This window comes from Phocoena phocoena, chromosome 8 (genome assembly GCF_963924675.1).
Source record: "Phocoena phocoena chromosome 8, mPhoPho1.1, whole genome shotgun sequence".
Classification (NCBI taxonomy): Eukaryota; Metazoa; Chordata; class Mammalia; order Artiodactyla; family Phocoenidae; genus Phocoena; species Phocoena phocoena.
Window position 1 is genome coordinate 108,881,214 of NC_089226.1, and position 18,036 is coordinate 108,899,249.

The 18,036-nt window shown below is 52.3% G+C and overlaps 1 protein-coding gene across 1 annotated transcript; it reads left to right on the forward strand.

The window, feature by feature from the left end:
• Nucleotides 1-12,906, forward strand: IFITM10 (interferon induced transmembrane protein 10). The gene is made up of 2 exons (XM_065883192.1): nucleotides 1-243; nucleotides 12,757-12,906. The coding sequence occupies exons 1-2, from the start codon at nucleotides 1-3 to the stop codon at nucleotides 12,904-12,906; spliced, it is 393 nt and encodes a 130-aa protein (XP_065739264.1).
• The last annotated feature ends 5,130 nt before the right edge of the window (nucleotides 12,907-18,036 follow it).

Sequence of the window (18,036 nt, forward strand, 5' to 3'; positions counted from 1 at the left end):
ATGGCACCCACCCTGTTCCCCATGGAGTCTAAGAGCAGCAGGACAGACAGCGTGCGGGCCACCAGCGCCCCCCAGGCCTGCAAGCACCTAGCAGAGAAGAAGACCATGACGAACCCCACGGCGGTCATCGAGGTCTATCCCGACACCGCGGAGGTGAACGACTACTACCTGTGGTCCATCTTCAACTTCGTCTACCTCAATTTCTGCTGCCTGGGTTTCATCGCCCTGGCCTACTCCCTCAAAGTGAGCGGGCGCGGGGATGAAGCGGGGGGGCAGGGGGAGCAGGAGACGCGGGTGCTGGCTGCATCACTCTGTCTCCTCCCTCGCAGAGAAGCCCATGGGTGCAGCAGGTGCAGTGGAGCGGCTGAGGGATAGAAGGATGGTGGGGGACCCAGCGAGACACGGATGGCAGCCAGCTCGGGGCTGGCAGGGAGAGCCAGCCCGTCCTGACCTGAGCTGGGGAACCTTCCAGGGTGTCTTGTCGGGGCTCGGGGTCCTCAGGGCCAGGGTCTGTGCACAGCGAGTTTGGTCTGTGGGGTGGGGACCTGGGACTCGGTGTCCTGTCCCCTGGGCGGGGGACGTGGGAATTAGGCCTGGGTGAAGCTGTCCCTAGGCGTAGGGATGGAGCCAGCAGGGAGATGAAGAGGCCTTGGAATCCTTCCCCTGTTGACAGGAGGAGGGGTGACGTCACTGCTGGAGACCTTCTTGTCCAAGCCCCTTGCAGGGAACCTGATGCCAGGCAGGCACTCAGAGGGAGGCCGTGACAGACAGACGGGGGTGCTGACCCGCAGCCACTGCTCTGCCTCCCCTCACACACGGTTTCTAGATGGTCCGTCCCGGGGGGAGGCTCTGTGGGAGCCAGGAGCCCGGGGGAGGGAGGTGTGAGGGTGTCCCATACACCCTGACTCCACGCCCTGAGTGTATACAGCTTCCAGAAGCCCCTTGCTGCTGTGAGAGGAGCTGGCTGGGAGCACAGCAGTGTCCCAGGCAGACAGGACCCCATCCCCCCCGGGGTGGGGGCAAAGTGGAGAGAAATGGACTGAGGTGACAGGAGGGGAGCTGCGATTGACTCGCACTTGGGGTCTTGGGGTCGGGAGATCCATGCAGGTGTGTAAGGACCCAAGAGCCTGGGGCTGCTGGAGCCCAACCAGCAGGAAGGGAGGGGTAGACTCAGGGCCTCGCTGCCTTCCCACCACCCCGGAAGGGCCTGGCTCACGTCTCGCCAGATCATCACTTTTCCCGAGCCCTGATCTGAGTGTCCAAGGCCTGGCGCATTTCACTGATTGCAGCTGCCCAGCGGGGCGGGGGCAGAACACGGGGCGGGGTGGGGGTGGGGGTTGCTGGAGGCCGAGGAGGGGCTGGGCCCCAGAGGCTAGCCTGGGGGAAGGTGCTGGGACAGCTCTGCCTCTGTGCGTCTCTGAGCACGGAGCCCCCTGCCCTGGCATCACACGCTCTGGCCACCTGGTCTTCTTGTCCTCCTGACTCATCATTGGCATCACGATCACCCACCGCCTTCAAATCCAGGCCTGTGTACCCAGCCCTGGGCCCCGCGTGGACACCGTGTCCACTGAGTGTGCACGAGTGTGTGTGCATACAGGTGTGAGCGTGTGTGTGCGTGAGCCATGTAGGCGTGAGTGCATTTGTAACTGTGTGTGTCGGTGTGAGCGTGCATACAGGGGTGTGGGTGTGCTTGTGTATAATTGTGCATGCATAGGTGTCAGCATGCATGTGTGTAATTGTGTGTATTGTGTGTGCGTGCAGGGGTCCCTGGGAATTGGGGGTGAAGCCCCCAGGCCAGCCTCAGCTCTGCCTCCCTGGGCCCTCCTGCCTGGCCCCACGAGTAGCCTGTGGACCTGGGTCCGGCTGCGTGTGCTCCCGTGGGCAGCTGGCTGGCACAGGGCAGGCCCATCTGCTGCGGGTTGTAGGTAGGTCACAGATTTCTGAATGGTTCAGGATCCGCTCTGCAGTGCGGGGTGGGAGTTGGTGCTTCTAGAGACAGAAGGGGATTCACTGTGCCTGCAGCCCGGCTGCTCCCTCACATCCTTCCTGGGCGTTAGCAAGGGCAGAAAGGCTTGGGGCTTCCCTGCGAGGGGTGAGCAAGGTGAGCTGCCTCTGTCCAGGGCAGAGGGGAGGACAGACCTGGCTGGCACAGGCTCCCACGCCTGGGAATTCGTCCATCTGTCCGTCCAGCTGTCCGTCTCCTGGGCTGCTGCACCCTACATCGTTTGCAGCCGTCCTGGGCACTTCCAAGGGCACCTGATGGCCTTGGGGTCAGGAGGCCTTGGCTAATTCCCCGCATGTGATCTCGCTTCACTGAGCCCATTTCCTCATCCGTTCACAAAACACAGCAAAACAAAACAACATTCAAATAAGCACAGAAGCAGGGCGGAGGCTGGCCTTCGGGTGAGAAAGAAGCGCTGTGTCCCTAGCTGTCCCCGTCTGTCCCCACACGCCCCGCCCCCAGGGGCACCCTCGTGGGCTCGGCCTGGTGTCTGGGGATGGCACAGACACAGAAGGCCAGGTCTCCGTCCGTGCAGTCTGCATGAGGTGCTCACCACGGCCCCCGGCTCCCCTTTCTCGGTCTGGAGAAGTCCAGCCTCCTCATCTTGGCATTCAAGGCCCCGCATGACCCACTTTTAACCCCTTCCCTAAGCGAGCTCCCTGGGTGCGCCTGGCTGCCCCCAGCCTGGGGCCTTTGTGAGGCCCGGGTTGCCCCCACCCCCAAAGGCTCTGCTGCCTCCCTCTGGCCGAACCTTCCTCCCCATCAGAGAGCCCCCGCACTGACCACAGCTGCCCACCCCTGACCCAAGGCAGGGCTGACCAAGTTGGGGGGCAAAGGATGCTGGAGGAATGGGTGGATGGACAGAGGGTGCATGGAAAGATGCATACGCACCGAACGTTTCAGGAGAAGAACACTTCAGTCGCAGCTTGGGCGTGAGGTTGGGGTCAGCCCCGGACACTTCTAGGGGAGGCAGCATTTTTCCCCGGGCCTTGAAGGGTGGGTGAGGGGACAGGAGTTCATAAACTAAGACACGACGGTCGGGCAGTCGGGAGCAGCAGGGCCCCATCCTCTGTGGGGAGCAGAAGATGGTCCAGGAAAGGCAGACTGAGGCCGTGCAGTGAAAGACTTGGAGTTCCATGGGAAGGGTATGGGGGACACGGAAGGGAAAGGTGATCAGAGCTGTGAACTCTGCAGCCAGGGTGGAGGGAGGGGATGAGACAAGCCCAGAGGCAGGCAGGAGTGAGGGTCCGGTGTGGTGGTCCAGGCGAGAGGGCACATGGCGTGAACCAGGGCGGGGATGGTGGCAGAGAGCAGCAGCAGATTGCAATGAGGACACGGGCTGGAGACTTCTGGGTGACAGGGCAGTCAGAAAGAATAGATTAGTGGGAAGGATACTGTGTCTGTTTCTGTATATACATACTTGCCCACTCCCTCCTTTCTGAATATCATCCATCCGTCCATTCATACATATGTACCTACATCTATCCATACATCCATCATCCATCCATCCACCCACCCACCCACCCATCCACTCATCCTCACATCCATCCATCCATCCATCCATCCACCCACCCGCCCGTCCATCCATCCATCCACCCACCCATCCACTCATCCTCACATCCATCCATCCACCCACCCATCCACCCACCCATCCACTCATCCTCCTATCCATCCATCTATCCACCCACCCACCCATTCATCCTCACATCCATCCATCCATCCACCCGCCCGTCCACCCATCCATCCACTCATCCTCACATCCATCCATCCATCCACCCGCCTGTCCGTCCGTCCATCCATCCGTCCACACACCCAACCATCCACCCATCCACTCATCCTCACATCCATCCATCCGTCCACCCATCCACTCATCCTCCTATCCATCCATCCATCCACCCACCCACCCACCCATCCACTCATCCTCACATCCATCCATCCATCCATCCATCCATCCATCCACCCGCCCGTCCATCCATCCATCCACCCACCCACCCATCCACTCATCCTCACATCCATCCATCCATCCACCCATCCACCCACCCATCCACTCATCCTCCTATCCATCCATCTATCCACCCACCCACCCATTCATCCTCACATCCATCCATCCATCCACCCCGCCTGGCCGTCCATCCATCCATCCACCCACCCGTCCATCCATCCATCCACTCATCCTCACATCCATCCATCCGTCCACCCATCCACCCACCCATCCACTCATCCTCCTATCCATCCATCTATCCACCCACCCACCCACCCACCCATTCATCCTCACATCCATCCATCCATCCACCCGCCTGTCCGTCCGTCCATCCATCCGTCCACCCACCCATCCTTTCATCTATCTGTGCTCACTATATCCGTTGATTTCATTCATCCGTCCACCTACGTGCTAACACACCCATTTCCTCACCATGAATCTATTCATACTTTCACCTATCTTTCCATTCATTTATTCACTTAACTTTTCTCCCACCCTCACTCCTGATCCCCTTTACTTTCTCAGTCCATCCCAGAATACTGTCCATCAATACACCAAGTCATTCATCCATACCCAGCACATCCACCTACCCATTCGTCTTTCCACCCTCCCACTGGTCTTTTTATATATATCTTCTTCCTCCCTTCTTCCCTTCTCCCCTCTTCCAATTATTTCCTCTCCAATGGTTCATCCATCTAACTACCCACCTACTCTGTTTATCCATTCTTCTATCTTCTCTCCCTCCTACCCACCTCTTCCACCTTCTGTGTGTACCACATAGCCATACGCCCAGTGTTCATGGTCGCTCTGGTTTACAGCATAGGTTTGAGTCCTGGGACCTTAAGTTGGTATTACATCTATCCGTGCCTTATTTTCCTCCTCGTAAAAATGGGGTTGTACCTACCTCAGGGTGTTGCTGAGGATTAACTGAGTTAATGCCGTGTAATGCTGTTAGCATAGCGCCATACCCATAGTCGTTTCTTTTATTGTTTTTATTGTTCTTTCCTACATCCATCCTCCATGTCCATCGTTACCTCCCATTACTTCTACCCATTCACTTGCCCTGTGTATGATTCTACCCAGTCATCTGTCCATCAATACACATATCCACCAACTTTATTTAAACATCCATCCTTTTCCCGTTGTACATCTCTCTAACCATCTTCCCACCTTCTATTTCCTGTTCCCTCCTTTCTTCCCTTACTCACTTTAATTACCCATCCACCAATTAATCTAGTGATTCATGAAGATAATTCATCTCCCCTCTCTTCTCAACTTTCTCATTCTTTTTCTCATTTACCCAACTGTCTATCTCCTACTCCATGTACCCCATATACCCTGTTTCCTCCTTGTATCCACTCATTCCTTCTTCCATCACTTTTACCCATCAATGTACATTACTAGTTAGTTCATCCAAGCATCCATCCATTCATCCATACATACACATCCTCACCTTTCCTTTTCCCTTTTTTCTTTTCTTCTACCCATTTGCTCACCCCACACATACTTCTAGCCTCCTATCAATTCCTCTATCCACACTCCGTAACCCAATTCCTTCAGCTATCCCCTCCCACACACCTATCCACTGAATCCATCCATCCATCTCTTTCTATCTAGTTTACCCACACACCTTTGTGGATTTGTTTAATCTCCTCTTTTCTTCCCTCCTGTCTTTCCTCACCTACATCCATCCATCCGTTTCCCCTCCATCTGTATATTTATTGTCTTCCCTCACTTTGATTACCATACCCGTCGCCTCTTCCTCTCCTTCCCTCCCTCCCTTGTGTGTAACCATCATATCTATTCATTAAACTCTCTAGTCAATGACCTAGTCTTCAGTTCATTCCAACTTCCCAACATCCTTCCACTCTTCACGCATTTGTCTCACACGCAATTCTAATGCCTAGTAAGTGACAAGCGACACACGACCCCTGCCCATGAGGCGCTTACATTTTGGTGGGGTGTCAGACAAAAATAAAAGTAACACTTATGCATGTCAGATGGTGATGTCAGCTCTGAAGAGCACATGAAGCATGGTGAGGGAGATGTGCGGTGCTCTCTTATGTAGAGGCAAGGAAGGCCTCTTTGTCGAGATGCTATTTGAGTGTAAACCTGAATTAACGCACGCAGTAGCCATAAATGCATCTCTCTGAATAAGCATATTCCAGGAAAAGGGATCAGATATTGCAAAAGCCCCGCGGCAAAGTCAGGTTCAGGGACCAATGTGGCTAGAATGGGGGTGAGCATAGGAGATGGGTCCAGAGAGGTGGGGGAGGGGCCAGACCACGTACATCTTGTCTGCCACAGTTAGGATTTTGTTTTGCTTTAAGTGAAAACTTTGAGGAATGTTAAACAAAGAGTCAATATTATGTGACTTACTTTTTTTCTTCTTTTTTTTTGGCCATGCCATGAGGCATGCGGGATCTTAGTCCCCCGACCAGGGGTTGAACCCACGCCCGCTGCAGTGGAAGGAAGCGTGGAGTCCTAACCACTGGACCTCCGGGGAAGTCCCCACGTGACTTACATTTTAAAAGGTTGCTCTTACTACTAGTGAAGAATCGGCTATAAAGATGAAAGGGGTTGGGGAGTTGGGAGACAAACCGAAAGCGGTTCACTGAGTCAAGTCTTGGTTCAGAGGGTGGGAGTGGAGAGTTAAAACTGGTCCTATATTTTGAAAGAAAAGTCAGCAGAGTATCCTGATGGATTGGACATAAGGTGAGGGAAAGTAGAGAAGATCCAAAGATTACTCCAAGGATACTCATCTGAGCAGTTGAAAGAAGGGAGGTGCCATTTATAGATGAGGAAGGAGGCTGCAGGAGGGGCGGGTTTGTGAGGAAAAGACCCTCACTCACCTTGTCCACCCACCAATGCATGCACTCATGGTTCCACCCTTTCAGCTACCTGCCCATCCACTTTGTCTCCAAAAATTCATCTGTTCATCTTCTTTCCTTCCGGAATTTCACTTCCATACTGTCAGCCATCCCTTTATCCACTCTTTCACTTATTTACAAAATTCATGTTTCTACTCGTTTCATCATCTGTCTTTTTTTTTTTTTTCTTTTTTCTTTTGCGTTACACGGGCCTCTCACTGCTGTGGCCTCTCCCGTTGCGGCGCAGGCTCAGCGGCCATGGCTCACGGGCCCAGCCGCTCCGCGGCACGTGGGATCTTCCCGGACCGGGGCACGGACCCGCGTCCCCTGCATCGGCAGGCGGACTCTCACTGCGCCACCGGGGAAGCCCCCGTCTGTCTTTTTTTTTCTTCCTTTCCTTCCACGGTTTATCCACCAACCTCATCCATAACTCTTCATCTATCCATCCACCCAGCTCTCCATCTAGTCTTTTTTTCTTCCCTGGATTCATCTGTTTCCCCCCTTTTACTCATTCATAGTAATAGCGATAGTAACAACAAGCCAGCAAATAACAATAACCATAAAACAACAATTAATTATTGAGCTCTTAATTATTGAGTATATTCTAGGCACCTTTCTAAGAGCTTCTAATTATTTAATTAGATGCAGCATTTTACTTAATGATAACAAAACCCTATGAATAGCTGCAATTAATATCCTGGTTTTACAGATGAGGAAACAGAGGCACAGTGATACAAAGTAACTGCCTTGAGGTCTCCATCAAGTTCCTTTCTCGGACCCTTTTTGAATCACTGCACTCTTCTTCCTGTGGTCATCCCCCTTCTGTCCATTCATCCTCTCATCTCGTCCTCTCTCTGTCCGTTTTCCTGCACTTTCTATCCATCTCTCGGTTTACTCATCCATCCACCCAACCATACAGCCTTCCTTTGTACTATTCTCCATTCTTCTACCAACTCCTTCTATATATATAGCTAATCAATCATTCATTAAAACTTCTATTCATCAGCCCCTCTTCTCTCTTTCCTTTCTCCTTCTCACAACCATGCATCCACCCACCCACCATCCAGCCAATCATCCGTCAACCATCAATACGTTTCCGTCTCTCCATCTTTTCCTTTCATTTATTCCTGCTTCCCCTTCATTCACCTCTAAATTAAGTTGCCCATTCATCCATTTATATATTATCCCTCCCTTTCTTTCCTCTACCCCGTTCTTCCAATTATTTATTATATCCATTCGTGTAATCAGGAGTTGAGCTGGTATCCATTCATCTGTACACCCATCGACCCATCCTCCCTCCCTTGCCTTCACACGCTATCAGTCTGTCATCCCATGAAGATACACATTCATAAAAGAACTGTCCATCCATCTGCACATCCTCCCATTTTTCTTCCTTTCCTTTCTTTGACTGACTCACCCAACTATCCAACCATCAGTCTGTTCACTCACCTGTCTTCCTCCTTTTCTTTTCTTTCCACCCAACATCACCCAGCCACCTCTTCACCCACCTGCCCTGCATCTATTTATCCATTCCATTCCTCCGTGTTTACTCCTCCTCCTTTCACGTCATTTCACCCCCACCCACCATCCTTTCCTTCCCTTTGCCTTCCTTCTGCTTTTTAGACTGCCCTTCTCGGCCTCCTTCCCTGGATACCTCTTGCTTTCCAGATCTTTCAACGTTGGGATGCTCTGGGGCTCAGTCCCTGGTCCTCTTCATCTCTTGCCTACACTCTCTCCCTTGGTGCTCTCACCCAGCCTCATGGCTCCAAGTAGCATCTTTAAGCTCAAATGCTCCTCCAATTTGTATCTCTGCCCTAGACCTCATCCCTGAACTCTAGACTCGTAGAAAACCTACCTGCTCAAAATGTCCAGCTCTACGTCTAGAAGACATTTCTAGCTAAACATGTCAGAAGCCCAACTACTGCACCGTGTAGAAACTTACTCCTCCTGGAGTCTCCTACAGCTCCCTGATTTCAGTAGATCAAATCAAAAAGCCTTGAAATCATCTCAAATTCCTTTCTTTTTTTATCACACTCCACATCTGATCCCAGTAAATACTGTCAGCTGTATCTTCAAAATAGATCCAGAAAAAGGTCAGTTCCTACCACCTTCAGGACCACTGCCCTGCTGCAACCCACCCTGACCACTCACCTGGGCTGTCGGCCTCTCCTCTGCTTTGTCCAGCCTCTGCCCCTTCAACCTGTTCTCTACACAGCATCCAGAATTACCAGGTTAAAACACGCCGGAGCCTCTGCCCTTGTTTTTTCTGCTAAAAAGCGCCTACAAAGTCCCATGTAACCTGCTTCTTGCCTATTTCCTCTCTGACCGTAAGTCGCACTCCCCTTCCCCTCTGGGCTCTGCTCTCCCCACACTGGCCTCTGCTTATTCCTCAGAACACAGGTTCATCCCCACCTCAGAGCTTCGTGCCCTGAGACGTGCTTTCCCTGCAGATAAACACATGACCGAGTCTGTCACACTCTTCCGGGCTTTACTCAAATGTCCGTGCTCCACGTGTTCTTTCCTGAGCACCCAGCTAGAGTCATACCTCCCACAATGCTCTCCGCTCTCTGTCCTCCTCAGCTTTCTTTTTAGCACATTTAACACCCTATACATTTTACTTATTTATTGCGTTTACTTTCCATGTCCTCTCCCTTAAATGTGTCCTTAAATGTAAGCTCCAGGAGGACAGGGGACTTTGTTTTTTTCCCTGCTGTATACTTGGGACCTAGAAGAGCAACTACACAGAGCAGGCACTGAATATTGCTTGGCTGAGTTAATGAACCTATTCACCTACCCTGCATTGGTCTATACTATAATCTACCCAGCAACCCTCCCTCCTCTCCAATTATCTACCCATCCCATTCACCCAACGCACATTCATATATCCATCTATCCTCCATCCCATCCATTTGGCACACTTTTATATGTCCCCATATGCACCTTTCCCACCACTTCAGCACACATTCACACATCCATCTTACCTGCCTATGCCAACAATTCAGCATTTATTTCTAAACCCATCTAGCCACCTGTCCTACCCATCCAACATATACTCATGTATCCACCTGTCCAGATTATCCAGCGTATGTTCATAAATTCATCTACCAGCCTGTCCCGCCCATCCAGTATACCTTCCTGTAACCACCTAGGTACCTGTTCCCATCATGCAATGTAATTTCGTATATCCATCTGTCTACCTGTCCTGCCCACCTGGCACACCTTTATGTGTCCATCTAGCCTGCTCCATCCATTCAGCACCCATTCTCAGATATTGATCTACTTGCCTGTCCTACCTGTGGAGCATGTTTCACATATCCATCTGTGTACCAGTCCTTCGCTTCTGGCAAACACCCGTGTATCCATCCAACCATCCCTTCCATCCAGCATCCATTCCTAGGTCCGTATCTCTGTGCGTCCCATGCATCCAGCATGGGACGTTCATATCTCCCTCCTTCTCATCATCCACCTGCCTTCCCATCATCAAATCACCTGTCCAGTTCTCCTCTTCCCTGATCTCCTTTACAACTGAATGGATGGGTTACTCAGCCATCCACTTCCAACGTCCATCTCTATCCTTCCTTTCCTCATTCCACTAACCAACAAGGAAGTCATGACCAATTGTTTATTTTTAAATAAATCAGCCTTGTTTCAACATGAGGGGAAAAAAATCAATGAATATAATTTACTAGTTAATGAATTAGAGGAAAAATATGTTTATCTCATGGGGATTTTTAAAAATACAGCAATCTCAGTCGTGAGCTTTACAATTAAGACCGAGAGTAGGCTGCCTGTTACGTCATTGCTAGTCAGCATCGTTCCAAAGCCTTTGCTTCCATTATATAAGAGCTTGCTTTGGACCAGACACTATGCTAATGCTTTGCATCCACCAATTCCTTTCAACAGCCCTATGCCGTAGGTACTTTTGTTACCTTCCTGTTACAGACGAGAATACTTGCTAAGGTTATGCAGTGACTGGCGAAACTGGGATTCAAATCCAGGCATCTGTACTCAACCACTGTGCTACAGAGTCTAAGAATAAAGACCTGAAGGAAGAAATAGAACTGTTATTTACGGTAGATATGATTCATTACATAGAAAACTTGGTCTGTTATCATAATTAATACGATAGTTTAGCTGGATACAAAATCAGTCTATAGAAGTTGAACTTTTATACACCAGCAAAAATCAGTTAGCAATGTAATCTTAGACATCACTTACAATACGACAACCAAAATAAACAGACCAAGTCTAACAAAAGATGTAATAGCTCTTCCTTCTAGAGAGAATTACAAAATTTATTTGAATGACGACGTCAAATAAGCCTAAATAAGTGGGTGAGACGTCCTGTTCTCACAACGGAAGATAAAACTCAGTGAAGATGTGGGCTCTCTCCAAAACCACTAGAATAAAAGTTACACAAGGGCATAGACTTTTCTTCTTTTCTCTTTCCCTTCCCTAGTTCCTCAAGGCCAGCTTCTTTTCCTCCCTCTACCTCTCCATTCTATACAATCTGCCTTAAGTCACCCAATCTTCCACCCCTTCCCCAGTCCCTCCAACTTGTCCCCCAGCTCCACTCCACTCCATCTCCTCTTTCCCTTCCTCACCCCCTCCATCCACTGCCAGACAGTCACCTCTGTCTTCTTTCTTCTCTCCTCTCCCTCTGTTCCTTCCACCATTCGCCTTGTCCATCCATCCACCCAGCCACACTCCCACCACATCTGTGTCCTCACCGCGTTAACTACCCATCTATTCTCCCGTCCATCTGCGTAACCCACCCTCTGGGCAGCCAGACATCAGTGTCCTCTATCTGCCCAACCCAGACCCCTGCCTTTTGTCCACACGTCCATCCGTACATCCATTTACCCACCAATCTGCTGATGCAGAGACTTTCTCTCCCCGCCTCTCTCATCTCTCCGCTTCCTCTTCTCCTCCTCCCAGGCTTTGCTCTCTGTTTGCAGTATGCTCAGACCTGCTCTTCTCTGGACTCTGTGGGAGAGGGGATTCCTCAGACCTAGCCTGGATGAGGGGACATGCTCCCCAGGGACACCTCTTCACAGCCAGAGGATCTTGGAAATGGGTCCACCGCTGTCCACCATCTCCCCAGGACTTACTGGGCTCCAACCGCTCCCTTCACTTTAATATCCCGTTGCAGGGACCCCAGGGCTGCCTCCCGTCCAAGCATAGTGTGTATTCCCAGGGAATCCCAGTCAATTTTAAATGAGGTGGGACCAATCAGATTAGGACACACGTGTATTGCCCCATCGTCCAATCACGTAACTCTCTGAGACCGGCTTCCTCTTTTATTTTTTTATTTTCCCAGCGTCATTGAGATATAATCAACCTACAACATTGTATATGCTTAAGGTGTACCACGAAATGATTTCCACAATGGGGTTAGTTAATACTCACCTTACATAATTATCTTTTTTTTTTGGTGGTGGTAAGGAACACCGAGGATCCACTCTCTTAGCAACTTTCAAGTATATAATACAGTATTAACAATCCATTTTATTTTATATAGTTTTAGATTTATAGAAAAGTTGCAAAAAAATAAAAAAGATACAAAGTATTCCTATATCCCCTTCATCCAGACATCTCAGTGTTAACTTTACCATATTCACCTTTTCTTCTCTCTCTCCGTAAATACATATTATTTATTTTGTAAACTGTTTGAAAGTAAGTTTCCGACCTGATGCCCCATAATCCAGGGCACGTTTCCACCCAGCAAGGACATCGCGGTGCAGCAGCCCCGCACGGTTGTCAGGAATCGGGAATCGGCAACGGACACTGGCTTGGGGCTACAGTCTCAGGGGCCCTCTGCCCTCATGCCCTCTCGCCTGGCCCCTGCCTGTGTCCACCCCCCGGCGCTGGCTGCCGGTCTCACCTCCTCCTTCTGGCTTCAGGTTCGGGACAAGAAACTTCTCAACGACCTGAACGGGGCAGTGGAGGACGCCAAGACCGCTCGGCTGTTCAACATCACCAGCTCTGCCCTGGCGGCCTCCTGCATCATCCTCGTCTTCATCTTCCTGCGGTACCCGCTCACCGACTACTGAGGCCCCGACAGGCACCGCCAGCCTGGAGATGAAGCTCTGAGATGGGTTCGTTTCGTGGCTGAGGAAAAGCCGGATGCCCTGCGGCGGGGGCGGAGCCGGCCCCCCCCTGCAGCTGGGAACCCGGCAGCGAGGCAGGGGGACAGTGAGTTCCGTGCCAGCCCACCCTCTCTGCCTCCCGGCCCTCCTCCTGTTTCGGGGGGGGGGGGGGCATGGGTTTCTTCCTGTGCTGCTACACCTTGGCTTCCAGCGGCTGCCCTCCCTGCCTGTCTGTGCCCCCGCCCAGGCTCCTGGGGCCCCTCAGACCTGACACCCAGCAAGAAGGGCTTTTGTGGGAGCTACCCGGGATCAGGTGGCCGCCAGCGTCTGGGGACTGACTCTCTCCTCCCTGACGCCACCTCCTCCAAGCCGTGACCCTGCTCAGAGCTCTTGTATCTGAACTTCCAATAAAATACCTGCCCAGCTCTGGCCCAGCCTCCTGTCCCCAACTTGGGCAGGGCTCGGGGTGGAGGGCGTGCGGGGGGGCGGGATTTGGAGGCTTTGGGAACCCCACTCAATCACTGCCTGGGGGTCCTGGGCCCCAAGTGCTGCATCCAGCTGACTCTTCCAGGGGAAGTTCGCCCCATGATCCGGGTGGTCTCTTCTGTTCACTGTGCATTACGGGACTGAGGGGGCTTTTGGTGAACTGTGCTCCTAACACGAGTCCCCACGAGGATCTGGCAGCCTCCTTGGAGAGGAGGGAAGGGGGGTGGGCACCAGGAGGGCGCCCCAGGCGGCTATGGCAGTGCCCTGGCCAATCCCAGTCTACCTTGGGGACCTGGGACCTGGGCAGCTTCCTCCGTTTCCTCATCCGCGAAGTAGGGGATGTGGTTCTCCCATTTCTCAGAGGCGCCATGAGGTTCACCAGAGGGGAAAACGAGGCATCCGCTGGAGGTTGCTGTTTCAGTATCAAGATCGGTGCAGGCGGCACGTGCGGGGAACCAGGGCAGCGATGCTGCTACAGAGATGGGCTCTGCTCACAGCCCGGCAGGGTGCGTCAGCCTCTGAGAGCAAGTCTGAAGAGTCCTAGGACAGGAGAAGTGCAGGCCCCGGGGGACCGGACGGAGGAGGCCCGCCCGATTCAGCCCAGGAGCTGCAGAGCGGGCAGCAGGTGGAGGAACCCCAGAGCCAGCCGAGGCCTCACCGTGAGGGATGCAGCCGGTCTAGGAAACAGAGGAGGTTGTGTGCAGACAGACATCTTCCATCGCTGGGGCGATGGTTGTTGTCGTGTGGATGTGGGGGCTCCCCTCGGACCTCCTGGGAGAGAGGGGCCCTCCCCTGGAGTCCTCTGGGAAGGCAAATCTTCGGGATGGGCCGTGGGTCTCTGGAGAGGTGTGGGCCAGCTGGGTTGGGTGGCTGCCCGTCTAATGGCACGAGTGGTGGGCTCAGTGGCCGCCTCACGTGGTGCCCTAGAGAGAGGGAGCCCCCACGCCGGGGGCTGGGAGAGGTGTCCAGGAGGTGGGTGTTGGAACAGGACACAGGCTGGTGTTTGGTTGGGGAGGACAGGAGCAGGCTGAGGGGCTCAGGGACTAGAATCCTGGGGGGTCCACTGCCGGGAGGGATGGGGACTCAAGGCGGGGGGCGGGTCACAGCAGCAGCGGTTCTGGGCCTGGAGAAGTGTTTCCCAGGTGAGAATATCAAGAACCTGGGTACTGGCTGCACGCCCGTGGATATGGCCCAGGGCTCAGAGTGGAGACTCGAGCTGGGTCAGGAAGCTTCAAGCAAAGCGGGTGCAGCCTGGGTGGATGGGGGCAGAGATGGGGTGAGTGAGTGGGACTCACGAACTCCCCCCAGGACGGGGGAGAAGGCAGGGACCCGGTGCTGCTGACCCCTGACCCCGGGCAGTGGTGGATTGGGGTAGAAGGGGCAGTCAGGGGCCCTGCAAGGTCGTAGGGAGTTGAATCGCGGCCACCCCTTGGAAGGGAGCAGCCAGCCTTCCAGGTGGCCTCCGTGGAGGGCTGGAGCCGGGAGGGCAATTGGCGGTGGGGCTGAGCAACCGGACACCGTGACAGACCCACTGCATCTCAGTCACGGGCGTTCTCAACACTTCTGCGGTCAGGCCCAGGTAGGCGCCCACCACAGCCCGTGGGTCCCTGGAGGAGCCGGGAATGGGACGAGGAGTGATGGGAGGGGCTGCGGCCGGTCGCGGGAGAGAGTCCCCGCCCCGCACCCCGACGGGCTCCCCAGGCACCTGGGGTTCACGGGAGCTGCTGTTCTTGAGGTCAGCCTGGGCCGCCCTGGCGTCCTAGCGCTTTCTGGTGCCCGGCGGGGGTGCTGAAAGTGGAGGGGAAATGTTTCCTTTGCTTATCTTTCTTCCACCTTCGATGCCCGCGGCTGGCTGGCTGGCTGCCGGGGACGGCTCCCAGGAGGAAGGACATCCACATTAGGTCTGCCTCCGCCTGCTTCTCCCTGGCGGTGCCCGTGCGGCGGAGGCGTCGGGCTCCAGTTGGAGAAACGGCACAGTCGCCCTGCAGCCAGCAAAGGCGCCCTCGGCTCACGGATGCTCGTATCCGGTCCTGGGCAGCGTGGGGCACGCGGCCCCCAGAGGTGCCGGCCTCGCACCGTCAGCCTCCGGAGAGGGGCGGTCATCCCCGGCACGATGACCGTGGTGGGTCAGGTGGACCCCTCGCCCTCACAGGCAACAGGCCGCACGGGCTGTGCCTTGGTCTCTGGCTTCCAGGCCTGTGTCTTTGCCTCTCTGGTCTCTTCCCTGACCTTCCTTCCGGCCCTGTGCCCTCTGCGCTCTCCCCTCCCCATTTTTATTTGATTTTCAGTTTGCAGTAAATAATAAATACGTACGAATGAATCGTCGTCGCTCACTCTCTTCCCGTCCCTCCTGGACGTGCCCCCTAGTTTTCTGCATCTTTGGGGGCATCAGGTGACATTCCCTGCCCTCCCCTCTCCCTCGTGCTGCCCTGGCTGGCCTGGCCACTGTCCTTGGGACCCCCCAGCCCAGAGTCCAATCTAAAAGAATCGGGACCAAGTAGCTGAATGGGGGGCGGGTCTAAAGGGCGAGACTGGCCGTGTGTGCGTGCGTCTGAGTGTGCACCTGTGGGCACGTTTGCATGTGTGAGTGTGTGTGCCTCCGCCTGCAGGCATGTGTGTGCTGGGGTGGGGTGCCGCTGTGCAGACAGCCCAGCCCCTTGCCTTCACCACAGCCCCCCCAGAATTCCCCAGGGCCCATCCACTAGCAAAGCCACTGCCCACTCCAGCCTGACTCTGCAGGCTTTGGAAACCCACAGAATATTCTTTCTCAGTCGTGTGCTCTCACCTCCCCTGCAGGGGTGCAGAGCTCAGGGTGTCACCCGACTGCTCCCCCTCACACAGAATAGTGACCACCGGCTCAGATGGGGGCACGAGGGGAGGGGCAGGTCCCTGACTGCCACAAACCCCAAGCCCACGAGACTTGGTCCTCTGCACGTGACCTGTGGGTGGGAGGACAGCAGGGACAGGTATGGGGGGCTTTTCTGAGTCAGAAGAGGCACAGCATCCCCTCCCCCACCCCTGCCACCTAATGCCACCTGATGAGGCTGGGACCCCTAAAGGGAGTCTCAAGGCTGATTTCCAGGACAGAAAGATGTGCTCCTGAGAGGGCTGCCAGAGGGGCGTGGAGAAAAGAAGATGGAATCAATTAGGCCACAAATTCAAGAACACTGAAGCCCAAATAGTGACAAATCCCCACACATCACAGTAGGGGTAGCAAATCAATAAAATAAGAAATGAAAAAGGAAAAGTTATAACCGACACCACAGAAATACAAAACATCATAAGAGACAGCTAAGAGGAAGTATATGCCAGTCAAATGGACAACCTGAAAGAAATGGACAAATTCTTAGGTACAATCTCCCAAGACTGAACCAGGAAGAAACAGAAAATATGAACAGACCAATCACAAGTACTGAATGGAATCTGTGATTTCAAAACTCCCAACAAACAAAAGTCCAGGACCTGATAGCTTCACAGGCAAATTCTATCAAACATTTAGAGAAGAGTTAACACCTCTCCTTCTGAAACTACTCCAAAAAATCGCAAAGGAAGTAACATTCCCAAACTCACTCTACAAGATCACCATCACGCTGATACCAAAACCAAAGAGATCACACACAAAAAAGGGAAAATTACAGGCCAATATCACTGATTAACACAGATACAAAAAAATCCTCAACAAAATATTAGCAAACTGAATTCAACAGTAAGTAAAAGGATCATACACAGTAATCAAGTGGGATTTATCCCAGGGATGCAAGGATTTTTCAATATCCTCAAATCAATCAATGTGATACACCACATTAACAGAATGAAGGATAAAAATCATACAATCAGCTCAGTAGATGCAGGAAAGGCTTTTGACAAAATTCAACATTCATTTATAATAAAAACTCTCCACAGAGTAGGTATAGAGGGACCATACCTCAACATAATAAAGGTCATATATGACAAGACCATAGCTAACATCATATCCAATGGTGAAAAGCTGAAAGCTTTCCCTCTAAGATCAGGAACAAGACAAGGATGCCCACTCTCACCACTTTTATTCAACATAGTATTGGAAGACTTAGACACAGCAATCAGACAAGAAAAAGAAATTAAAGGAGTCCAAGTTGGAAAGGAAGAAGTAAAACTGTCATTGTCTGCAGATGACATGATGCTATACAGAGAAAATCCTAAAGATGCTGCCAGAAAACTGCTGGAGCTCATCAGTGAATTCAGTAAAGTTGCAGGGTACAAAATTAATATACAGAAATCTGTGGCATTTCTATACACTAACAATGAAAGATCAGAAAGAGAAATTAAGGAAATAATTTGCTTTTGTTTCCCTTGCCTAAGGGGACAGATCCAAAAAAATATTGCTATGATTTATGTCAAAGAATGTTCTGCCTTGGAATTTACTATCATGTCAAAAAGAATAAAATACCTAGGAATAAACCTACCTAAGGAAGTAAAAGACCTGTACTCAGAAAACTATAAGACACTGAAGACAGAAATTGAAGATGACACAAATAGATGGAAAGATATACCATACTCATAAATTGTAAGAATTAATACAGTTAAAATTACCATACTACCCAAGGCAATCTACAGATTCAATGCAAT

What these genes read in the sequence shown, in the direction of transcription:
- IFITM10 (XM_065883192.1), top strand. Translation starts at nt 1, where the DNA reads ATGGCACCCACCCTGTTCCCCATGGAGTCTAAGAGCAGCAGGACAGAC. An exon ending in CCCTGGCCTACTCCCTCAAA is followed by an intron (nt 244 to 12,756) that starts GTGAGCGGGCGC and finishes TTCTGGCTTCAG; the next exon opens with GTTCGGGACAAGAAACTTCT.